Source organism: Nilaparvata lugens, chromosome 1 (genome assembly GCF_014356525.2).
Source record: "Nilaparvata lugens isolate BPH chromosome 1, ASM1435652v1, whole genome shotgun sequence".
Classification (NCBI taxonomy): Eukaryota; Metazoa; Arthropoda; class Insecta; order Hemiptera; family Delphacidae; genus Nilaparvata; species Nilaparvata lugens.
The window spans coordinates 55,393,455-55,420,673 of record NC_052504.1 but is presented as its reverse complement, the minus strand read 5'-3'; the positions used below and the strand labels follow the sequence as shown (position 1 = coordinate 55,420,673).

General features: G+C 36.6%; 1 protein-coding gene across 1 annotated transcript in view; it reads right to left on the bottom strand.

Annotated features, from left to right (window-relative positions):
• The window catches only part of LOC111043435 (protein Skeletor, isoforms B/C), a 122,790-nt gene that overhangs the window by 56,678 nt on the left and 38,893 nt on the right, over positions 1-27,219 (bottom strand). The window contains exons 2-4 of the mRNA XM_039437165.1: positions 25,993-26,139; positions 22,017-22,098; positions 10,797-10,908 (exon numbers count right to left, since the gene is read on the bottom strand). Coding sequence (XP_039293099.1) covers positions 10,797-10,908; positions 22,017-22,098; positions 25,993-26,139 — 341 coding nt within the window. The remainder of the gene's footprint in view (positions 1-10,796; positions 10,909-22,016; positions 22,099-25,992; positions 26,140-27,219) is intronic.

Below are 27,219 nucleotides of genomic sequence, written 5' to 3'. Positions count from 1 at the left end.
AACTATGGCCAATCATTACTGTAATGATCCATTTTCGTAAATATAAAAAAAGTGTCACGGTCGAATTCTAAACAATAAACTAACGTATCAAAGCTGCTATCTGCCAACTAGCAGATAATATATCAAAAACAGCTTAGCCACCTCTCCCTTTCTCACATTCCTTTACTGGCATAGTGACTGAAAAAGTAGAGGCAGTGCGGTCCCGGAAGCTGCTGAGTAGAGAGTCAGTCGTATTGAGTAACTCGTGTCGTCTCTCGCGTCTCGTGTTGCCGTGTGTCGTGCCGTAAAGACCATGTTTGTCGAAAATATCCAGATATATGAAATTCGCTGATAAAACCGTGTGCATGTATGCAATCTTAAGGTGCGTACAGACTTCCGCTCTGCTCCGCAACCGAACGTCACTCGAGCAGAGCGATTGATGATCGACCTATGAGCAAGAGTGGAACGCGAGAAGAGCTAACATCTCCCGTAACGTTCATGATCGGTGCGAGTGAAGAGCGGGGGCGGAGCGATTGCGGAACGATGGCGGAACGATGGCGGAACGAGGGCGGAGCGTGCGTGGAGCGGGTTGGAGGCGCGTATATCTGTACGCAGCTTATTATTAACATCATCGGTGAGTACAAAAATGAACATTATTTTATTAATAATCGTCATTGCCAGCTTCAACCCATGCTTCCCAGACCTAATTACTTTTTATCCATAATCATCCTACATAATATCAATTTTTCCTAATTAGATTTTCTCTATTTTAAACATTCAATTCCAGTCATCATAACCCTCCTTTTAAAAAGTTTACAAATTATTCTTGGTGACCAATAATAAAATCCATTACAACATAGCATTCCCGAAACAGGGATAGTAGATAAAACCCTTACATTACTTAAACCTGCATCTTTATCTGTCATCTACTTCGAATCTCAGTAGAAGAAAAACATTTTGTCACCATCCTCAGCTCACGTGGTCACCATCCCCAGTGGTGCAATACATCTCGAAACAGAATATTATTGTCGAATGTGGTAGTGTTCTCACTCTATGATTAATCTATTCAGTAAAGCTGGGAAATTTAATGTGCAATAATCACGTCAGACCCTTCTCTCCGCTCAAATGAAATCCAACGCTACAAATAATGATCAATCCATCAATAAGCAAAAAGATAGCCGTGACAAGTTAGTTCTGGTAGCGTGAAAAAGAGTGCGAAGGGAAGAAGAAAGCGATAAAAGGGGACATAGAAAGAGGAGGAAGGAAAAAGGCCATAAAATAGAGCCATAAAGCCCCCTCCGCCCACTAAATAATGACCGGAATCTCTTTAGTGAATTAAAACGTAGCTAACATTCTGGTCTATGGGTTGGGGGGGGGGTTGTGTCAGTAGCTACCCTCTACCCTATCAAATTGTTGTCACCCCTTGCTTTTATTGCTGTGAATCACCAGTTAATCCACTTCTATGTCTCTTTTCAATGAACTGATTTGTCAATAAAACGCATTATTCGTTAGTCACAGTGATCGTGGGGACGACTGACTATGTTTGGTTATTTAAAAAAATGTTGTCAACAATATGTTAACCAAATCATCGAGACTTATCATGAGTTGAGTATATAAACACCAACATTATTATTAAATACTTAGCAATATGAATGTTCACCAGCAATATCATACTACGAAGAAATTACAGATTAAGATCGCCTATTTATACATCAATTTTTTTTAGCACTACAGCCCAATATGAGCTTTGGCCGCCTCCACCACATCTCTCCACGTTTCTCGGTCCTCAGTCATGTGTCTCCATCCTCTACATCCCATTTTTTGGAGATCGTCTCTCACTTCTTCTCTTTCTTCTTGAATGTAGCCTCTCATTGAATATTATTTTAGGCATTCTGTTCTTGTTCATGCTTAACTACCTAAGCCACTGTGCCTTTATAAATTTTACAATATTTCGGCCTATTATCAATGCCTCGAGCTCTGAATTAGTTCTTCTCCTCCACTCCTCTCCTTCTTCAACTAGACCATGAATCTCTTTTAGGATTTTCCTTCCAAACACGCCTACATGGTATTTGTCTTCTTTTGTTAACGTCCAAGATTCACAGCCGCACGTTACAACAGGTCGAATTAGGCTTTCATATATTTTAAGTTTCGTGTTTCAACATATGTGCCTGTTCTTCAGAAGTTTCATGTTACTGAAGTATGCTCTATTTCCAGCCAATACTCTTTGCTTTATACTGTAACTCATCTTGTTCTCGTTATTCATTTCAACCCCCAAGTAGCCTAGCTGAAGTTCCTTACACCTTGAAAGATTTTATGACCAATTCGGAGGTTTTGTGGAACTCTTCTTGCTTGACTCCTTGATATTTTCATATACCTCGTTTTACTTTCATTTACTATCAAGCCAATCTTTTTCGCCTCTCTTTCTAGCAACAAATACGTTTCCTGCAGGACATCTTTCCTTCTTGCAATTATTGCTACATCGTCCGCATATGCACATAACTGATACATTCGGTGGAAAATATTCTATGCAATGCAATATTGAATAGGACATCAACTACTGTAAATTATAGGTAAGTGCACTGTCCCAAACTGTATTGAATCTTTAGATCTAGGTGAGCAAAATGAAAAATGTGACATGCAAACACATATTTATATAGACACTAATACAGTATTGTAATCATCTTCAGATACACTTAGTAATTTCATATAGATTTTGGAGAGAATAGAATTTCATGACCACCTTTTCTCTTCTAACCAATTCAATGATAATTATTGTTTCTACAATCTGAGAGTAGAGCTGGATTCGCACATATCAGTGACAGTGAACAGTGGAAATATCCAGCCCGGCAGAGCAGGTATGAATAATCCCATGAGAATTTCTCTCTCTTGGGTTAACAGCTGTAGGGCTGGTTGGCAGCAGCTCTCCATGCTTTTCTGTCGTCCGCTTTCCGCTTCAGCTCGTAGTATGATCCACATCTCATATCCCGTAGCAATTGTTTCATATACTCCAGCCTAGGTCTTCCTCTCATATTCCTTCCCTCAACCATTCCCTCCATTATCCTTGTCAGTAGAGTGTCACGTCTGATGATGTGGCCAATCAGCTGTGCTCTTCTTTGCTTGATCCACTTCAAGAAGTTCCGGTTCTCTCCCACTCTTTCAAAAACTTGCTCATTTGTAATCATATCTCTCCAACTGATCTTCATCATTCTTCTGTAGCACCATGCCTCGAATGCAGCCAATCTTCTTTCCTCTCTCACCCCCATTGTCCACGCCTCACTTCCATATGTTCATGAGAATTTATGAGAATTATATTTTCACTGTTGTGTGGGAATTCAGTTTTTGGAGCAGAGACCACAAGACTATCTACATCTCCATTCCAGATGGAATGGAGTTTTCCGTGAATGAAGTCATTGATAAACAGTGCCACTATTTCACTACCAGAGACATTGATAAATTCATATTTTTAAAAATTGCTGATTGAATCGGTAAGCAGGGAAATCTACATGAAATCGTCAGTTGTGAGAATGTGCCGAATGTGCTTGAACAATATGCATTCAATTTTTTTTTCAATATGTATTTTACAAACTGAATTTTACTGATATTGGAGGAACAAATAATAATGTTCAGTTCTTACAAAACATTCATATCTGCCCTAACAAGTTCCAATATACTTTAAATATCTAACTATTGAATGCAATGCCATTTCTTTAGCTATATTTCTTAGAAGTGGACTATCTCACTAAATTTTGCTTATCTTTTCTCTCTCTCTATTTTCAGTCTTCCTCTCCCATTATTTCCTTTTTTCAATCCTCTCCAATCTCCATTTCTCACTCTAATACCATCTACCTGCCTATTACATGAGAAACAATAGTTGGCTAGGTTTTTTCATTCTTTTGAGCACACTACACAATGAATCCTGTTCTTTGTATTTCTATTGGAAATTTGTATTTTGATTGTATCGTTTTTTACTTCTATTTATTTTGTGTTTATCCCAATGAAATTATTGATCCATTGATTGAGCTGAAATAATACATCAGTTTGAGACATTCAAAAGCATAAAGTAATAAGATCAAACGATCTCTTCCAAAACTTGGAGAAACATTCTTTAAGTATGAAGCTACAATTCAACTTTGGAAAAAATGTCTTCACGAGAGCAAATGAAAGTTAAAATAGTTGGAGATGGAGAAATATCATCTCTAGTCGAGAAAAAAATGTTGTGTGAGGACATTTGGAAATATTCGACCACTACATACCACCAATACGAGCTTAAATAGTTGGTGGAGCACTTTGTCAGTATTTGGGAACTATTTGAAGTGGAAGACGTTTAATCACATTCAAAATGGGTTTATTTCAAACTTTTACAAAGTTTAAACAGTTAGAAAAACATTTCCATAGCTGACAACAGCAATACAAAAAGACTTGATCTCGTTGACGTTTTTAAAGTCGGGGGGAAAACAGTTGAATCGAGAGGAACAGAACTACTACAAAGGATCTTTTGAAGGTTGCTTCAGAATGGGGGAGAGAGTGGAAGATGATGGGAAGAGGATAAAGGAGGGTTGGGAAGAGGAAGAAAGAGGTGGAAAACGGGTAGGAATAAGAATGCAGGTTGTGACGGGGAAATAAGTGGAAGATGACGAATCTGGATGAGGGGATAAAAGCTATGGAAAACTCAAGGATTGAGATACAAAAGAGGAGTGGGATGAGAAGAAGGAAGAGGAGGAGGAGGGACAGGAGTGATGGAGAAGGAAACGAGAGGTATGGTGGTGAATTAGAGAATGTGTGACGGTGGGTGAGTATGAAGATAATGGAGAGTATAGGACATCGTATAGGGAAGATAAGGAGCAAGATGATTGGGTGAAAGAATGATGAGGAATAAGATGATGTGGAAGGTGAAGAAAGGGGAAAAAGAGAGAAGAAGGAAAAGGAAAAGGAAGAGAAGGAGGAAGAAACAGAAGAAGAAGAAGAAGAAGAAGAAGAAGAAAAAAAAAGATGATGATGATGATGATGATGATGAAGAAGAAGAGAGATTTGACAGAAATAGTGTTAGACAGACAGATAGCGAGACAGCAGCATTTGTAGAAAAGTTCGTCAAGTCGACAACAACAAAGTGAGTCGAAGGAAAAGTACTTGTACAGGGGGACAATGGGGATTGAGGGAGTGATAATAGACGGGAAATGGAGGAGTGGTGGATAACGGAGAAAGAAAACTGAGAGGAGTGGATAAGTGGGAGAATTGAGTGGAGTTGGAGGAGGAGGAAGCTAGTGAAGTGGGTGAACTTGATTGAGGAAAGGGAGGAAAGGAAAGTGAAGAAGACTGATGAGGATCAAAGTAAAAAGAGAAGTGAAGTGTGTTGGAGATGGTGGTGGAGGGGGTTAGAAAAGAGAAAGGACAAATTTTAAAAAGAAGCGATGGGAGAGGAGGTGGAAGAGGTTGGAGAAATTACTGTATTGGAGAAAATAAATTAAAGAGAAGAAGCAGAAGGGGGAAAAGAGAATGAAGTAAAGTGAATATGAGGATAAAGAGCAGAAAAATGAAAAAGGAAAAGAATGGAGGGAAGTTAATATTAGAAATGGAGTTGAAGACAACAAAAGAGTTTTGACAATGTAAGAGAATGACAAAAACAGATAGAAAGGGCAGAAGAAAAATTCTACATTCTTCTAATGAATGTACATGTGAAAAATGGTGAGACGGTAAAAAGGTTGAATTAGAAGAGATCAGAACGGCGATTTTCAAAAATGATAAGCAGAATATGATACGAAAAAGTAATGAAAAGTATGAAAACGTAGTGAGAGAGGAATGAAGGAGAAGAGAGGATAATGGGCGATGATATGGATGTATGGTGAAGCAATAATGGAAAACAGATAAAGTAGTAGTTCGGAGGTGGGTGATGAGATGATGAATCGGAAGGAGGTGAAGCAGGAGAATGTGGAGTTGATGACAGAGAAAAACGTGGTTGGCACAGAAGAAGAGCAAGAAATAGAAGAAAACAATGAAGGAAAAGAAGAAGTCAAACAGAAAGATTAATAGGAAGGGAAATTTCCAGGAAGACGTTGGGAAAGAAAATGTTTTTGGTGTAGTTGTCGAGTTGTCTGTGGAGTTGATCAGCGAATGTGAAATGATCAGAGAGAGAGAGAGGACAATAGAAGAATGAAAGAGAGAGAGAGAGGGTGTGAGAGGTGAGTACCTCTTTGTTAGCTACTAGCGGAGTGAGGAGGAGGAGCATCTCACTAAGCCTGATCGAGTGAAAAGTGCTAATAGGGCACTTTTGAGTAGCTGACTCACTCACTCACTCTTTCACTCACTCACTGCCTGAATATTCTGCTAGCCTTCTTCTTCTCAATGGGAAATTATTGCGTAATGGGTGTGGAGGCAGCAAATCCCCCCCTTCCCTCTAGAAGAAGAATTGGTGAGAGGATGTTGGTAGGAGATTGTTACGGGGCTGGAAGGTGGACTGGAGGGAATTCTGAGGAGGAGGAGGAGGAGGAGTAATGTTCAGGGGTGCAAATACCCCTTTAACCCCCTCCCATGTAAGGGAGCAGTCAGCTATGCATATTCATCAACCAGTCGCTATAATAGTTGAAAGGGTGTCTTGAGCATGGTTGGATGCTTGGCTAGGTTACGCACGTTATTCTACGGAATTGGCAGTGAACAAAAAGGAAGAATTTGGAGGTTGCGGAAGAGAATGAGGTAAAGGTGTAGAGGTCAGAGGAGGAGGAGGAGAATGATGATGGTGATGATGATGAGGAATGAAAGGTGTAGGATGAGGATGATGATGATGATGATGATGACGAGGAATGGGAGGAGCTGGAGGATGATGATGATGGGGAATGGAAGGAGGAGGAGAAAGTGAACGATGATGAAGGGGAGGGAGAGGAGGAAGAAATGATGTAAAACTATTGGGGAAGTTGAAAGACGTAGTGAGAAAAAACGACTAATTGCTGGTTATAGTGAAGACCTTCCGTTTCAAGATGAAATAAGAATACACTTCGCTCTTAATTAAGTCTCCAAATTCAAATAGGAAGCATAGGACAACCACTAACCAAATGTTTACGATGAAGAAATTGTCATACTTCCTAACAAGAATAGTATGTATGTATCCACATGTCATTTGGATTAAGCTTCAATATGAGTAGCAACTCCGTGAATTGTACCTTGAATTTAATTGAAGTTCAAAGAGTTATTTCAAAAGAAGTGATTTGAAAAGTTTGTTCTATTCAATGATAGAGAAAGAGCAGAATGAAAAGAGAATAGTCAAGTTTGATACAATCAGAATGTGGAAGAATGAGATAAAGCGAGAACAAAACTGGAAGTGGAGAGTATAAGAGGGGTTGATAGAGAACCTCTCTCAAAAGCTAATCCTCACATCTCTTATCTAACACTTCTTGGTAAGCTGTCCTCAAGTCTCTCATCACAAACAGTTGGCATTTTTTCAATCTTTCTCTCAAGAAGCCAAGAAGACTAAAGCACTAAAACGCTACCGCAATGAAAAGTGATAACGATTGTCCACTAAGAATGGCAATCTTCCACTCATTCCACTAAGAGCTAAGAAGAGAAGCTAATGAGTTACTAAAAAGAAGAATTTAGAGAATTAACTGAATGAACTCAGTAATCGACTGCATTATACAGCTAGACGGTTACAGATATCGAATATCGTCTTCAATAATGTTACTGAGATTACTAGACAATTACAGATGTAGAGTAGAGGTTGTTTGTCTTAACTGACTACATAATATAGGTTATAATGATTGAATTGAGATATAGAATCATAAGTACAATCATACAAGTTTTTAAACCAACCGCCATAGAATGAAGCCATTGGCGACAGAATCGTTCATTGTTTCCGTCGGATAACCTCATTTTACGGCTTTCAAGTGTGTTTGATTTTTGTGCAAGTGACTGATCAAATGGTAATCAAATCATGTCCATACTTGCAGTTGTAAAATTTGCATTAAAGGTCTGGAATGAAGTTTTGAAATAGATACAGTTCAACGAAGGAAGCAACCATTGAGAAGTTGAATTACAAACAGATTATTCCGAAAATAGAGAAGCTCTCAATGATTTAGTTTGCCTCAGTGATCATACTCGGCTTTCTTCAATATTCTAAAAAATTATATCAAGAGTTCATAAACACCTTATTACTCATTCTAAATAGAATTTTTTGTGCTCCACTGAATGATACTCTAATAATTTTCTTTTCCAACAAGGGAGCTGAAAGGTTCTCTTAAACTTTTCTTCCCTTCTCTTATCGAATAAATCTCGAGCAAATTCTCTACACGTGCCGAAATAATATCCTCATACAAAAAAGAGGTTGGGCATCGAGAAGGAGAAGAAGAAAAATATGAATAGAGAGAAGAATAAAACATAAAGAAGAAGGAGAAGAAAGATAAGAATAGAAAAGAGAAGAAGGAAAAGGAGAGAGAGAGAGTGAGTGGGAGTGAGGGAGAGTGAGTGAGAGGGAATGGAAGAGATTGTGAGGCACTTCAGACAAGATGGCGGCTAGAATGTTGGTGTGAACATCAACAATGATCGCAATTCTGATGTTAATTGCAAGCAATAATTCTTGCTTAACTTTATCAGCTTGCAAGCAGCCACCAGTGCAGTGTGATGCCTACTACTCTCGTCACAGTATAACTATATTTTTACTTCATGTCTGTATAGTTTACTGGGCAGTAAAACGCAATATGATGTTATTCGTGCGTTGTGTATATATGCAATCCTACGCCATATGAATTCATGTAGAACAATGTAATAGGCTTCAGTGGTGGCTATATGCTCAAATTGATTTCATTTTATATTTTTATATTGTACAACAAGATGATAAACAGGTTTTACAATGTGATATACACAATATACAGCACATTACACGGCATTATATTAAAATTTCATACCGAATATATTTCTTAAAAATTTATATCTCATTCCCTTCCAAGGTGCAGAAGTAATTCAAATTCAAATAATTATGAATATTTCATTTCTTCATTACTGAAAAGGCTTATGTGAAAAACTTAACAGTCACTAATTGTTTCAAATAATTCATTGTTCCTCATAAAATTCAATATAACTCAGTGGTTCACAAAATGGTATTTGGCAATTAATCTCTATTCCATTGGAGTAAAATACCGTAATCCAAGTCTATCATGATATAAGAATACTATAAAAAAATGCGTTATACTTGAGACCCTAACTCCTCAAGGTAGTGGTCAGTTGAAATTTACGAGTTTACAAATTATTCATTCGAAAATGTTACTTTCAACATTTTATAATGAATACAGTCTTCTTAGAACATATCATGCCTAAATGTTTGACTGGACGATGAAAACATTGTGCCCCCATAATCATTCCAATTCCTTTGATCTTGAAATATTAATCATGTAGAATATTAATAAGAAGACATTGGGCCGTATGAATAAAAACTGAGCATATGGGCAAGAACATGGAGCATAAGGTTTTGCTCATGAGCATTAGGTAGAAGCAATGAACCTACATTGAGGGCACCCACAGCATCGTACATTGTTATGTGAATAAACTTTACCTTATTCATATAAACAATTTGTTATACAACGTATTTTAAAGATTTTTCATCAGTTGATTCGTCTTACTTTGTTTTTAAAGTGGAAGGTTAAAATTCGCACCACACAAGAGCTCATTATAATCATTATATTCATATATTTCAACAGTTTATATTCAATCATATAAGTTTAATTTGAAGTTCAATTATTCGGTTTTTATTCAACTTAATTTTTTCGAAAATCAATGCAATAATTTCAGACATTAAAGATTGTGAAAACCAAGAGGTAGAGGTTGTTAGTTTGGAAAACACTCTTATTTTTTCGCAATGAACATTCAAACTTACCCGGAAGTACTTCAAAAGTCTCAAGCTCCAGAAATCAAACATAAAAAGGATGTTGCATTAAGGAAACTGGTACCAAGAAAACTTCGGGGTTCCAATTATGGTCAAACAGTTAATGAATAAGATTAATAATATGAAAACTATATTGAGGGAGAACAGACAAGAAGACAAGACACCTCTCTTTTCATTTATATATTTTCCTATGAAATGTTCAGCCATCCACTGGACATTTTCATGGTTAAAATGTAGAGATTATTAACGAAGAGAAAATCTTCAAGATATTCTATAGAAAATTTTAGAATAGAATTGATCAAATTAGAATAAATGAAAACTTTTTTTCTTGAAAAAAACTATTACTTGTTTATGAGCACTAGTAACCGGCTAAAAAGAGTTTTATAGTTTTCAACTATAGGTTGTGATCGTATCTGGTTTAGTTTCGTCTTCCTCACACGAATTAGTTGAGCTATTTTATTATGAGCAAAATGTGAAAAGTTGCTCTAGACTGGGCTCATCTTTTTTGAAGCATTTGCTTCAAAAGTTGAGCAAATGCTCTAGTTTATTCCGATTTTGAGCATAAGCTTTACTTTTGAACAAATGCGCAAACTATTTTTTTGATGAGCATGAGCAAAATGAAGCATATGCTCAATATTTTAGAGGTATAAGCAAATGCTCAACTTAATTCATATGGCCCATTGTATCATCATACCTCAAGTCCCAACGATTCTGTTTTAAAAATTCGAGGTGCCATTATTCACAGAATTTCAAGCTTAACTTTTTCAACCCAAGTTTCAATTGTACCAACGACATCGGGATGGCATTTTCCATTACCTGAAGATTTTTCTCAAATATTCTTTGAATTGATTTGAATCTGGACAAATAATTAAATTTGTTAATGTGAGTATTGCATGGAATTGAGAGATCTGAAATTTCTTCAATCTGAGATTGAAAGCGTAAATTGATTACTCACAGTGAATCGCCGGCACCATACTGCAAGCCATTGAATGTCCCTGACTTTTTTGCCTTGCGGCAATTTTAGTATTACGTCGGCCATGTGAAATCTTCCCAGTATCGGTGGATCTCTGAAATTGGAAAAAACATGGATATTATTGATGAATCGTAGTTCACATTCCGAATTTCAGACTATTCTAATTTGAGTCCAAGTATTGATTCATCTGGTATATTTTATAAATAAATAAAAGTATAATTGTGACGTAATAATATGTTACTTCATGCGTTGGTAGTAAAATTGGAGTGGAAGTGATTGATCCAGCCTTGAGCATCATATCTAGTATCATAGATTAGAGAAGTAAAGTGTCCTCGATAATTCCGTTAAATTCTTAAGGCAGCTCCTACACTAGATGCGTTTTTGAGCAAGAATAATTTATAGTTGAATGTCTGCAGGAATTAATAAACAATATTGATGTTTTTAGAATCTCGTATATATCCCAATGCAACTTTTATGAGCTACAAGACTAGTAATATTGTGCCATGGAACATAAGCTATTACGGTCTCCCAGGCAATCAAAAATGAAATATAATTCAATAATTTTTCAATGAAATATAATATTTCATATTGGAATTTATAATTGTATCCTCTAATAATGGCTTATATGAGTCAGATCGAAAGGAGCAACCAGAGTGGGGAGGAGCTTTTCAGTCTCTCCACCAATTATTATTACAGTCGATTTTAAAAAGTAGAATGAAATGTAGATACTATTAACGAAGAGGAAAATCCTCAAGATATCAAATAGAAAATTTTAGAGTAGAATTGATCAAATTAGAATAAATGAAAACTTTTTCTTTAAATTACTTTTTTATTGATTAATACTTGTTTATTAAATTAATCTGGTTTACCCTTGTTTAGAAATTAGGGAATATTAACTTACAAGTTTCAAATTATATTGTTTGAATTCTTATACCAATAAATTGTGTATCTCAAGAAATTATTAGCTCCTTCCATTTTAATAATCTGCTGTACCATCTTCAGCTTTGCATCTCCTTTGTCACTCGTTTCCCATCTGGGAAGTGGTGAAGCTCCCAATTTTTCACATTCAAACATCGGTTACAGATGATGATACATATTCAAATTCTAATTGGATAAAGATTCGTCAGTGGTGGAGGCTCACTTCCATATTCCATCAATTTTTCATTATTTATCAATTTTTATTACAGTACTTGAATTTTTCATTTAAAATATAAGGCAGATTATAAGCATAATTCCCAGAACAGTTGCAATCAAATATCCGTCACAATTGCAAAAACCTTGATATATCTTTAAAATGGTCTTCATAATTCAAAATTCACAATGTGTAATTTCAGGGGAGATGTAGTTACATGTATTTGGACAATTTCAGGGAGCAGAAACGTTCAGGAGTCTGTCAGCTTTTGTTTCTTGATGTATTGATTGAATGAATCAATGGACAGATAAAACATCTATCACAGAAAATCGAATGTAAAAGAGAAGTAGGTAGTTATTTGTCTTGAGAAGAGATTATGTTAAGTTCTCCCGAAGAGAGTTCTTAGTCGAGATATGAAATAAGAAATCGCGAAGACTTGACTGAGAAAACGAATAAATCTGAGTTGACTTAATACGCACCGGTTAACGATAGGTCGAAATCCATTACTTCACCCCCGATTGCGTTTCAGACACGATGATGGAAAATCGATTTGTGGGAAGGGAGCGGATAACTGGCCCCTACTTTCCCCCCTCCCCCGTATTTCCCTGCATCATGGACAAGCACCCTCAGCATTCATCCCTCTTCCGGTGATGGTGAGGAGATGTGTATGAGGAATTCATGAGATTTTCACGTTCGGTTGAGTTGTTTGGTTGACGAAAGAAGAACAAGGAAAAGGAGGAGGAATATTGTGAGGATTGCATGGAGGAGCGAAGAGAATAAGAAAGTATGGAAAGTTATGACAAGGGCATACTGGGAATGATGAATATAAATAGAAATTCTGATTGAAGTAAAAGTGAAGATGATGGTAAGGATGCGATTAAGAAGATATGAAGATGGATATAGAGGTGCTGATTCAAGTGCACACAAAATATGGAGATGGCAAATGTGAGGGAAAAAAAGAAAATTAGAAACGGAAAAGAGGTCCTTGACGAAATAGGAGTGGATAGAGCAAGAATATCAAGCCACAAAAATATAAAAATTGAGGAAAGTTAAGTGAAACAAAAATTGGTAAAGAAATTCATAAAGAGAAAAGAGAAAAGGATGAAAGAATATTAAGATGAAGAGTTGAAAGAAAGGAGGAAATGATTGGGCTTGGAAAACGGAAACACATTGAAATGGGAGTAGTTTCATAAGGAGAAAGAGAAGAGGATAAAGTTGAAGCAAGTAGAGGAGAACAATAGATGATAAATAAAATGAACGATAGAAGAATAAATACTAATACGATGTATGAAGGTAGGATGAACAAGAAAAAGAGCGTGTGAAGTTGGAGAAACAAAGAAGGGGTGAAAATGTGGAGAAGCAGAAAAACACAAGAGGAGTGGGAATGGATACGAAAAGAAAGAAATAAATTTTAGGAGAAAATAAGAGAAGCAGAAAGCGTGAAATGAGAAGAAAAAGAAGTAAAATTGAAGGGTAATGGAAGTGGAGAGAAGAAAAAAGATAGGTGTTATAGGAACAAGAATGAGAACTAGAGAAAAGGGAAGAATAAGCAGTGATGTAGTGAGCCACTGTTCGCAGATCAAATTGCCGGCGAGCATCTTCCCTAATACTTCCTGTCGTGGGGTGGATGGATGGATATTCTGTCTGTTCTGCACGAACGAGGCGAGGGAGAGAGGATCAACTGGGATTTTTACTTTTTTCTTTTCCTTCTCCCTCTTCTGCTTATAGCTTCCTTATCCACTTGTACCGGTCAACGCTTATATCGTTTGGTTTATCTCTGGCTTTTCACTCATACTGTACACTCCCTTCAACTGACATTACTGATGCTAAGGTCTACGTGGATGTTCTTCACCGGAAAGGTTCTATTATACAGGTATTCCTGTCCTACTTGTGGTGCCACACGATACTCTTTAACAACATTGAAAATAGTTAGAATACGGGATTTGAAATGACGAGTTCTTGGAAAATCAATTGAGTGAATTGAAATATTAGAAGAATAAAATTGAATGATAATGAATCATCATGATACAATGAATAAAAAGATAATTAAATTGAAGAATAATGGACCATCACTGAATAGGCTATCTCGAGCCTGAAGAAGGAGTTTAGAAGATAAAATGATTCAACAAAAAGTAGAAATATTCTTTATGTATCAATTTTGATTAATTTCATCAACAAATCGCTTCAGTTGACAAATAGCTCCAGTTTCAGGTTGAAATGTCTGCTACAACTATCCTGCAACTATTGCAGATTTGCCAGATAACGTAAATACACGGTCAGATCTACTTTCTTGTCTGCGCAGGTAAGGAAATATTAAAATTAGATTTTCCTTTGGTACTTCTTTACCTTTACAGTACGATTGTACGCCTACACAGTTACAATGGAGGCCCAGGTAACCTGTCTTAGTGAACATCACAGAAAACTCAATTTATATTATGGTATTCCTTAATACCATAATAAATTCAATGGAGAATAATATATTGGAATAATTTCTACTTACAAAATAATACGTTGGAGTGTGGCTGGCCACTAACCTAATAATTTTCCACATGTCCGATACGACAGTCAGATGAACAGTCTTCAACTACACCTAACCAGAGAAAACTATAGTAAAATTATTTTATTTTATGACCTAACCTAGAGGAGCACACAACGCTACAAACCTTTACAACAGTTTTTTAGCCTTCAAACCTATGTCAAACGCCTGCCGCAACGGTCTGGTTTTCAAATGTACATACGTATCAGACATGTGAAATGTAAACAGTCTAAGTGAGAATAGAGTACGTAAAACAAATAACATGAATGAGGTGAACTGAAATTTAAGATTTTGTATTAATCACCTTATCTTTTTTTTCTTCTATTTTCTATGTATCTATTCTTTCTCTTTTGATTTCTTTCTCTTCTTGACCTAATGTTAGGTACTACATAAGGAATTACATAGGTAGAGAACTAAGCAACAAGCTAATACAACTCATGCAATTCGCTTATGAATGGTATTGTATTAGAAAATGATAAGTAATAAGTAGGTTAACTACCAAAGTCGTGAGAAAAATGGAACAGGCATCGATTTCAATTCACCAAATTTCCCACAGTTTGAGCTATTGTACTGTATGAATCACTTCTCAGCCTTGGGTGAGATGCAATGCAAGTGAGCTTACAGCAATAATTATGTTGCAATTCAGAATCACCTTGCACAATACTTTCACGACTCCACATGCATGCAGAATATTTGTTCACATAAAAACTCACAGGTGTAAACTCTGATTGCATTTTGTTATCTCATGACTGACGAGAACTATTACATTTCAACAATACAGTAATTTCACGACTAATCTTTTGGTATTTTTCCATAACGATTGAAAGCAATATTTCACAACCAACTGTAGGGATAATGCAGTAATAAAATGTGATTGGAAGTTTTTTTTGTTTTGTTTCTATGCATGGTGATATTCCATTAAAATACTTAACTTATACCATTCTTAGTTTATTTGGATGTGAAGAATTATCATTCTATTATGAAGAAAGACATATTCATATGAGATTGTACTTATCGAAAAATACTTCGAAGAATATAAAGAGACCGTTGCTCCATACTATAATAAATGTTCATGAAAAATGATTCCATTATTGATAAGAAAACTTTGAATGAGAAGTTTTATCTAGGTATAATTATGAATAAATATTGTGAATGAAATATCATTTAATATAAATGACACACGTCATTGAAGAATAGAGAATGGAACAGAATGACTTAATTTTGAAATTCAAAAACAAAATGAATGAAAAGAGAAAAATGTGAGCCTTAATGATTTTTGAGATAATTAAAATCCCAAATGAAAAACGACTGAAGCATTAAATAACGAAGAAGTGGCATGATTATAATAGAAGAGACGATTACCATATACGCGTATATCAATAATTATTCAATCAAGAATGAGAAATATACCATTCTTTTCAACAAAAGTGAAAAAAAATAGAGAATAGGGGAAGATTGGAGATTGGGAACACGATTAGGATAAGGAAGTTCGAAGAATGGTAATGGACAAAAATAATATAAAAGAAACATGTGTATGCAAGAAAAAGCACAAGAGCAGCGGATGTGGGTGATAATTGTAATAATATTGGAAGATTGGTGTGAGAAGGAACTAGATGTATGAGAAACGAAAGTGAATTACGACAAAAAAGTAGAACGATGAGAAATAAAAATAGAGAGTAATAATAAAGAATGAGAAACAGGGACGTTTTGGAAGGTGAAGGAAGAGAAACGAAGACGAAAAAGTAGCGGTGTAAAAAATATGGGATTAAAAATAATATTAATGAAAATAATGATAAAGGAGACTGAGCTACGAGCGAAAAATGATGGGAAAAGCAGGACTAGAATAATCGGGAAACGTAAAAAGACCATGAAGTTATGATCAAAATGAAGAAGAATAATGAGGTGGAAGAGAACCTTTCATATCAGACGAAGCACAGTGCACAGGGGTGGACTCCAAGCCCAAACTGGGGGAGAGATAGAGTCAGTCATAGAGAGCAAGCTAGCCGATCTGACGAGAGTTAATATTGTGTCTGCTTATTGCACCCAGCCAGAGAGGATGAAAGCCTTGCGCAGATTACAGGTCTCTCACTCCTCACTCGCTCTCTCATTCTCTCTCTTTCTATCTCAAACAAACGCTCACACTGTCTTTCTTTTTACCACTGTCTCTCACTCACTATCTCTCTCTCTCTCTCTCTCGATAAAGCACAGTAGTCCTTTGCCGAAGCACTCTTCCGTTACCCTAAAAAAGACCCCAAAAGACTCAGTTTTGGAGCTCTCCTCTTCTCTCAGCGGGAGTCGATCTCTTTTACAAAGTTTAGTGATTACTGTACCGTCATGGAGGAGGGGGGAAAGGAGAAGATTATGAAGCGAGTGACGTATAGCAACGTCTGACCGCAACAGACCGAATTATTTTGGGTTCCTTTGCTGTGAAATGATAATTAACCATCGTGTTCTTCAACATTGAAATTGTTTTTTCATTTGACTAACATCTTTCATGAATCAGGATTCCGATGAGGGCATCTGGACAAAATTAAACTCGAGTCTAACTTGCACAGTAAACGTTTAGGCCAAATTTGAACAGCTGGTGAATTGCGTAGAGCATTGATTCCTAGCCTACTAGAAATTGTCTCATTCTATTTCAAATTAATTCTATTATATAAATTATGAAAATGTATGAAACCTTAAAAATTCATTCCATTTGTATACTATTCACTGTAAAAATCTGTGATCTCTAGTAGGATATGAAACCGTATGGTCACATTATATTGAGCTGATTAACTGAATAACCACTTCTATAGTCAACCGCACGAAAATAGTTCGATAAAAAATATTTCAACAGATTAATGTAACGTTGCTAGTTGATCAAATTGGCAATGGTTATGGTGTGTGCAGTTGACAATAACTGAAGGGAGCAATATCGGGGACCGAGCTTCGCTCTTACAAAAGCATAAACAATTTATTACGAAAGAAGAAATTATAAAAACATTCATAGTTCATACAGAAATGTTCTATCTAATCACAGTAAATTAAGATTAATTCCCAGAGGAATGCCTAAATTTCCCTCACAAAGGCCCGGTTGCAAAAAAGCCGGTTAAATTTTAATACTGATCAGGATTAATCAGGATTGCAAATAGCCCGGCTTTTTTGCAACCGGCACTAAGTACCTGATTGAATGATTTCAAAAGTTCAACAGCTGAGTCATAATTTTGACACAGTTCCACACACATGAACTCGCTCACTCACTTCATCATCAACAGACGACGAAATAATTATTATCAACTGTTTTTCCAAGGATGAATAATAATTATCCTTTTAATGTCCTTCAGCGAGTTTACCGAGGGATGAGACCTAGTGCAATCGAATAATTGCACACTAATATTATAAACCTACTATGTTCTGAATTTCGTGAGAATCGTTAGAGCCGTTTTCGAGATCCGGTGAAATACCAACATATAAACATCTAAACATATGAACAGAAATTGCTCGTTTAATAGTATAGGATAGATCATAGTAGTTTTTCAAGAATGACATTTTACGTCCCTATCTCATTGTCTAATTAACAGAGTCTAGATGGCTAGTGTTTTAGAATGTACAACATTGTAATAAATATGTTGAATTGATAATTCAGCAATTGACCTGCACCTACACTGTGAAAAGGACCATAACATTATACATTTCAGAATTATTATTCCATCAGCTTTTGCTGTTGCTAGAGCTGTCAAGAATAGTGTGTAGCCTACCTACTGTCTTTAATTACTAGTAGGCTATAATATTAAACATTTACTACTTGATGAATAAAAAACTATGATACAACATTTTATTGTCTTTTTTCTTTAGGGCTACTTTTGAATATAAATAAAATTATAAATCTGAGTACCCTTTTTCAATCTTTTTTAGCATTAAAATTAATTTTAAAAAGGGTACTAAGATTTTATTTTTATTTGTAACAAGATTTTACTATTGTGAGTAGTGGTGTTCAATATTATATATATATATATACTTTTTTAAATACATAACCAATCTAAGAAACTAGCAGTCAGCTCAGTGAACGCCCCTTATCAATTCTATTGGTGAATGTCGAGATCAACTTCAACGGAGAGAACTATAGTCACCCAATGTCAGCCAATTACGAGCGAGTACAAGCTAATGCTATACCGTTAAGAGCGCCAATTTATTCTAGCAATAATGTTCGAGTTAATAAACCTTTTCCCGTACACACAACACAAATCGGACATGAGTAGGATCGGAACGCTGCATGACAGGTGAAGCCCGGGCTCAATACTGTAAAAAACAAATCAATACAGCTCTCCACATTTCTTTAGATTGAATTATTAATGCAATCTAGAATAAGGATGAAATCTTCCACTCTCTCTATTCCCTTTCTCTTCTGCATCGTCTCAATTTAATTATCTTCTCCACAATCGTCTTCTGACACCAACTGCAATCATCTCACACGATGTGCCAATTCTCTCCCCTAGTAGTTCATCGAGCCATGCCGCGTCACACACCACTCTTTCTCCTCATGGTGGAACAAGAATGAGTGCCCTATGTCGTGAGCAGGACCCTCACTAGCCCATCCGCTTTCTTCTATCCGGGAAGCCTCTGTCAAGATAAGCGCAATACCTTTTTCGTTCGAAGTGACGATCCGGAAAGACGGATAAGAACAATGAAACAGGGGGATAGGGAGGAAGATAAAAAAGAAGAAAAAAGATAATAAGGAAGAAGACAAACAAAATTTGAACGTGATTTAAACGAAATGAGTAAATACATACAGTAACAAGGAGGAAGATGTAAATAGATAAAAGTATGACGAATGGTCTTTGAATAATTAGTTCAAGGGAATACAGCTTTACATACACAGACGTTCAAACATCCAGTACAAAGCATTCTCTGGGAGCAATCTCACTATTCCGAATTAGCTCAAGGCCGGTTATGCCCAACTTAAACATGAACGGTTCATGTCATGCATTTTTTGTAGTCTTCGCCAATGCTACATCTCTGTTTGATATTTAATATCTTGAACACTACTAAAGGTGTCGTGATAAATTTATTGACGTTGTCAACAATTTTCATCCTTGAGCTTATTTGATGTAAGTCTATCACGGAACAACGCCTGAAAGATCCGGCTTGCAGTTTATCTACTAATAAAGCCAATGAAAATGAAATAAGTAGGAACCAATACTGTTGTATCTCATCTCTTTTAGACTTTTTATTGTAAAGTGTAAATAAAAGTCATTTATCTATCTATCTATCTATCTCTGTCAGATTAAGATTGTATCATTCAGATTCAATGCCATGTAGGTCATCATGTAGCTAAATTCTTTGAGTGCAGTATTTATGAACATGGATACTGTAGAAAGTGTCCTCAACCAAGAAGAATCAATTCAAGAAATGACACAACTTTCAATACAATTCCAATAAAGATCTCAACGGCTCTTATATTTTTTATAGTTGTGCGATAAGATACGATTTGATGTAAAGGAATGTAAATACGACATCTTTGTTATGGAATATGTGTAGAATTTATATCGTGTTGTGTTCGTTGCACCACATCGTATGTCACTAATGAAAAGCGTACCAAATATTACATATTTAAAGTTGGAACAATTGTACAAGAAGTTACTGCACATAAACTTGAGTAATCAACATCTCAATTTAGAAGTGAGGGTCTCTAAAATTATGTTGTATCAAAATCTATTTTACTGGTCTCTTCTACATGGAGAATTATGAAAGACGTATAACCCTTACAAAAAAAATGTATAAATTCATTGATGATAGGTGAAACAACAATAATGCGTAGTTTTATGTCAGAGAAGCCGTTAATAAAGTTGGCTAGAGAAGAGAAAAGCAGAATGGTTGTTAAACAGGATTCAAAAAGATGGCCGATGAGTAGCACAACGGATACTTATCAAAATAATAATGCCTTATAATTCGTCGGCAGAAAAGTCGATAATGTAGGCTGCTAAACAGAGTATACTGGATTGCTAAACGTAGGACAGCAACAATGACATTCACCGAGAAGTTAAAGACGATTGGTTGAGAAGAGGGAAAAACAGAGGAACGGAAAGAAGGGGAAAAGAAGAATTGATAGAGAATGCATGAGATACAGTGGTTCCATAACCTCTAGACGGAATTTGCGACAAAAATCGAGATAGAATGGGCGTGTGGAAGGGAAAGATTCATAATAAAAAAGAGTAGAGTAGGAGGAAGAATTTGGCGGTAAGCAGCTTAGCAGAAAGTCCATGCTAGACTAACGATGAGAATGCTGTGACAACGGTAGCTGTCTGTCGTCGAGTCGAGTGAGGTTTTAACGAATGAGGGTGAGGAGTAGAGAAAGAGAGAAAGAAGGAGAGACTGAGAAGACGTCGAGAGACTTAGTTCTTGAGTTGCATCACTTTTGTCTCGCTACTACGACAAACTTCGTCTAATACCCTGTTGTAACTTGTTTGACGTCGGGAAAGAAACACATTTTCCTTTCTGGGAACAAATAGGGAAAATGGTATTGAAGAGTCTCTTCTAAAACCTTTTGGGTATCATTGAATAGTTTACTCGACAGTGAAATAATAGTGATGGGTTTTACATAGAATGATGAATAAAATTGGAAAATCAGATTTGAAAAGTATATCAAGGATGATGCTCACTAACAGATGCGTTAGACTACCTATGTTCTAAAAGGGGTAGGGTAGTAGCGTAGATCCAGGATGAGTGTCTAGAATTTTTTCCTCAAGGTGACAGGAAACATAATTCTAGTATCATAAACATAATTTTAGTATAACATTATTTTAGTTTAACTTATTCAACCAGTTACTCGTTTACCAATAGAAGAGTAGCAATTTCGGAGTTATTATGACATTGATTTCAAGTCTGTGAGAGAGAGTGAGAGAGAGGCTTACCGATTACGAATCACAAGTTAACAATAAATGAAATTCAATTTATCACGTCTGGAGGAGTAACGATTTCATAGTCATGGTGACACAATGGGATCTTAACCAATCATAAGCTAACCAACGATAGAGTGACTATTTTGTTGTCGTGACAGTCCACGAAAGCTAAATAAGAGAGACTGTAACCGATCACAAACTCACCAATGAGAGAGCAGTAATCTCTTCGACATTCTGACACAAAATGAGAGTTGAATGAAAGATAGTAATAAAAGTAATAAGTATAAATCATTCTTTGAACGGCTGAAAGATCATGTACTTTTTTGCGAACAAGTGGTTGTCTGCGAAAATAATCCTTGAGAAATAAATTTTCAATTCATTCAAATTGTTCAAAATCAAAAATCTATAAAACTAAGAAAGTATTGATAAATTCTTTGCTGTTACACTATTCAATAAAGTACGAACGTTTTCTCTCTTATTCAAGAACTTCACCTGAAAACACTTTCTCATCAAAGTTACACACTAATCTTATGGGAAATAATAAAGTATTCGATGGGTCTCTCGTATTGAAAATGAATTAACAAAAATATGACACATTTATGAATACAATATGACAAACTATAAATTGTAGTGATGTTGAATTTTGAGCTCACCTTCCAGCGTAATCCTCTGGATAGGGGACAATGTATCCTTCAGGGGAGGGTCTTTGTGTGTTGCCCACCCAGAAGTACGCGTCTGGAATCACAGAAAGAATCATGTAATTTATTTATTTCATTTTATTCCATGTATTATTCACAATGGTAGAGTCACATCACATGCAACAAGCAGTTCCTAGGTGGCTAGTCTTAGCAATTATTAGTATTCATTTATTATTTATCATGTTTTTATCATTCAAAATTATTGAAAGATTTCAAATTTAGGAAGAAAATAGATCCAGTTTAATAGATATCTTATGAATAATACAGTCGAACCTTTAGTGAGCCAGCATAAAAATTACAAACGTTTGAAAATTAACTGAAAAAAAAATTCCCAGCACTAATTAGATTTGAAAAATCTTCTCATCACTTCCAAAAGCATCAGTCTACATTTTGTTCTCTCTTTCTTCTTCTTGTTCCTATTCCTCTTCCGTCTTTCCTTCTCATTTTCCTCTCCAACTTTCTTATTATCTATCATAGAAGCAATTTCCAGATTCAACGTCTATAATCTTAAAACCTATCACTGGATTACAATTCAATTGCCTTGAATCATCTTAAACTTTCTCTTTCCAGCCACATTATTATTAGTATAAATTTCAATTACGCTTTTTAGTTTGTTGCCCTCGATTCCAAAATAAACTACACAAATTCGTAGAGGAATAATTCAAATGTATTTCGTGTAATAGATTATTTTGATTTCCTTCTCAAGCAGATTGAATGGATATCCAGTTTAATAAGTTAGTACTTTCAAAAATTGATTCACTACTATTGAGAAATGGACTGTGCCACTGGAGGAGAGAACACGGTGATATTCTTATTTCCTCTGTGGTAGAACTCTTTAGAAGGCGTTGGTAGAAACAACAATCATAGCCACCTCCAATACAAGGCCCCGGCCTACGATATTGCAACGTCCCAGTGTAGGCCTAGAATCTAATACATGATTGATGAAAAAGATCAGCTGGTATTTTTTACTTTCCTTGTCCTATTACCATAGGTAAGGAAAGTATTGCTTTCCGAAAAAAATTAAGGTACCCAAATTTACAAATTTCTACACGTTTCGAGGTCCCCTGAGTCCAAAATAGTTATTTGTGCAACTAGTGCGCAAAGTGACAGTTTGCTGCACCGAAAGAAACGTTTACGCCCGAGCCGTAGGCGAGGGCGGAATGGTTTCTTGAGTGCAGCAGAGGAACTTTGCGCACGTATTTCACATTAAGTTTTTCCTACAGTTACCATTGAATATGAAAAGTGGGTAATTATGGGTAAAATTGCCTGAAATCCATCAAATAACTTAGTAGTGTTTGAATGGCGAGGCGGCTGTGTGGTGTGTGCTGTGGTGACACTGTGCTGTTGCTGTCCTCGATATAATAGTAATAATTAGCGCGTTGTGCTTCGTTGCACCTCTGCTCACTATAGCAGCCACAGCAGTCACTGTTACCAACTTCATTTTGATTTTGCTGCACTGTTGCTCCATATAACCTACTAAGTATTTTGCGTTGCCATGTTGCAAATCTGGAGTGCAGAAAAATTTTTCCCGCACTAGAGCGGAAAAGTGATTCTTTGCGTTCTGTAATCAGTGCAGCAATGGCCACTTTTCAACGTAACTGTAGGAAATAGTTATTTGTGCAACTAGTGCGCAAAGTGACAGTTTGCTGCATCGAAAGAAACGTTTACGCCCGAGCCGTAGGCGAGGGCGGAATGGTTTCTTGAGTGCAGCAAACGAACTTTGCGCACGTATTTCACATTAAATTTTTCCTACAGTTACCATTGAATATGAAAAGTGGGTAATTATGGGTAAAATTGCCTGAATAATGTAGTAGTGTTTGAATGGCGGGGGGCAGCTGTGTGGTGTGTGCTGTGGTGGCATGCTGTGGTGGCACTGTGCTGTCGTTGTCCTCCATTATAATATCTACTTAATTAGCGCGTTGTGCTTCGTTGCACCTCTGCTCACTATAGCAGCCCACTCACTGTTACCAACTTAATTTTGATTTTGCTGCACTGGTGCTCCATATAACCTACTAACTATTTTGCGTTGTCATGCTGCAAATCTGGAGTACGCAAAGTACTCACTTTGTGCACTAGTGCGGAAAAGTGATTCTTTGCAGCCTGCAATCAGTGCACAAATGGTCACTTTTCAGGGTATCTGTAGGAAAAAGTGGTTTTTGGGTATTGGTCTGTATGTGTGTGTGTGTGTGTGTGTGTGTGTGTGTGTGTGTGTGTGTGTGTATGAGTGTATGTGCGTCTGTGTACACGATATCTCATCTCCCAATTAACGGAATGACTTGAAATTTGGAACTTAAGGTCCTTACACTATAAGGATCCGACACGAACATTTTCGATCAAATGCAATTCAAGATGGCGGCTAAAATGGCGAAAATGTTGTCAAAAACAGGGTTTTTCACGATTTTCTCGAAAACGGCTCCAACGATTTTGATCAAATTCATACCTAGAAAAGTCATTGATAAGCTCTATCAACTGCCACAAGTCTCATATCTGTAAAAATTTCAGGAGTACTGACTGCACCATCTATGCAAAGTTTGGTTTTAGATTTCCAATTATCAGGCTTCAGATACAATTTAAACAAAATAATTCGAGTGGAAAAGATTGAGCATAAAAATCTCTATAATTAATGTTCAGTAACATTTTCACCTTGAATTGAAAATAAGCTCGAAATTCGAGAAAATAAGATTAGTCAATTGCAAACTGTTGGCAATTGTTGATTCTATTAAATCATTTACTAAGGAGAGATAGCAGATCTCGTGTATATCTAGCGTTATTGTCCTGTCACCAGCTGGCTCAGATCTTAGAAAAGTAGACTTGAGATGCGCGGGAACACTAGCGTCAGTTGATAAATTTTCATAACGGCAAGGAAAGTTGTGTGAGTGCACCACACCAGATTTTTTAAATCTTTTTCATTAATCATGTATTAGATTCTAGGCCTACACTGCGTCGTTGCAATATCGTAAGCCGGGGCCTTGTATTAGAGGTGGCTATGCAACAACGCAAGTATATTATAGGTCTATTATAGCATGTATGGATGGTATATAGCAACAACGTGGCTTTCGTCACTTGTGGAAATTTTTCCCTGCCGGTTATTATACAAAGTTACACAGTTGCAAATTTCAGTTGAGATGTCATAGTTGGGATAAATAGACTAAAATTATCAAATTCACAGGTGTCTTATTTTGCTGTCTCATTGATTTCTGAGGTGACACAAAATTTTCACCTTCTGGTATCATATATGTTTCAAATTAGTTTCTCTGAGATATCATATTCAGATTGATTGGAATCCGAGTAACCGAGTAGCAAAATTTTGTTATACTGTAATATCGTTCACTTGTTCGTACCCTACACTTGCTTATTCACTTTCTTTTCGTTTCTGGTGGTACACAATTCTTTCTTGAATGTACAATTTGATAAAAAGACTTCACTAGCACATGTCAATCGGGTTTATTTAGTAACTGGGATTGAAGCTCACATTTGTGTTTATCTGTTACCCTCCATTTTCTTCTCTGCTATCTCGGTATTACATCATTATTGTGTTGTGCAGAAATAGAACAAATATATTGCATTATCATATTTGCAAAAATGTACAGATAGGCTCACATCTCTTAAGGGCCTTGGAAATGTATGAGATCTAGTGCATGCATCAGAATCCGTCGAAATATAAATATAATATCATTTCCTTACAACAGGTTTCTAATTCTGCTCTCTGTTATTTGTTTTTTAGAGAGGTACGAGATGTATCGCACTAGATGCATAATTTCCAACCTTGTTCGAAATAAAGGCCAAACTTACTAGAATTCACAATTATCAAGATCTAAAGAACTACTTGGCCAGAAGCCCAAAACAATTACTCCACAAATCACAGTTGATGATGAATCAAGACATTAGAAATCTGATATAAGGTTGCTTTGGAGGGTGCCATAATACCAACCTGGGGCAGTTCCATCATAGGTGAAGCCCTTGATGAAGAGGGTGGTCTCGTCGACCGCGAACACCTCTCCTTTCACTTTGTGCTCGAAACTTTTGAAAGTTCCCACCTTACTGCCATAGTAGGGTGATGTGTTTGGTCTGCTTTCACCTGTAACAAACAATAAAACAAGAACATCAGGAAGGTTTTCGAATTTTATAATAAAATCCACAAAATCGTGACTGTCACACTCATATTAAGCAGCCTGTACACAAGGACAATAGGAAAGCCTGCTACTAGCCTGCACAAGTAGCTTCCTCTAGTTGCTGCGGGAACACGGAACTGGAAATGTCATGTACATTTGAGTCCCGGACATTTCCAACTCCGCATTCCCGCAGCATCTATACTCCGTACAAAATTACTTCTAACTTGGAGCAATATGCGGCGCAGAGAAATGGAGGAAGATCTGCCAATTACAGTGATAAAAGAGTCATAGGTAGAAGCGCAGTTGCCAATTTGTCTATTAAACTCAGTCGACTGAATACTTTCAGATAGGAAACTTCTCATGTGTAGCATGATCACATGAGCAGTCACTACAAATTAGAGAACGCTGGCCGGTTCAGAACGGTAACATCGTGCCTCTGTGTCCCTATCTTTCTCTGCTGCGCATGTCCCTCCAAGTCAAAATTAATTTTGTACGGAGTATAGTGGAAGCTTATATTGTGTAGGTTACTGAACCGCGTCGGCTTGCGCGAGGCTTCATTGCATATTTCGTTTCCAAATGAGATTCACAATGAAACTTCTCCCATCAATCCACCGAGAGAATATTAGTAAAATTAACATTATTTTTCGAATTCCGACATGAGATATTAGTGGAATGAATGGGAGAGATTTATTGCATGATTCTCAAATATAATAATATCATAATTCTTGAACGTAGTAATAATGAAAATAATGAAGGGAAGACGCACACTACCCTTCTTCCTTCAAGTCCCAAAACGGTTTTTGTCTTGCAACCCCTTGCCTAACGCACCCGCACCCCCTCCCGATTACCTCCCTTGGGGGTTGTAGCCATTAGCAAATTGATTCGTCAAATGAAGCCTGAAACCCGCCTTCAAGCCTAGGCTTAGCTCCAGCTCAGCTCAGCCCGTTCACTGGATCAGGTTGCGTGATCTCTCATCTCTCTCCACTATTCTCCCTGTCTCTCACACACACACACATACTCTCTCTCTCCTCTATTCCCCCTCTCTT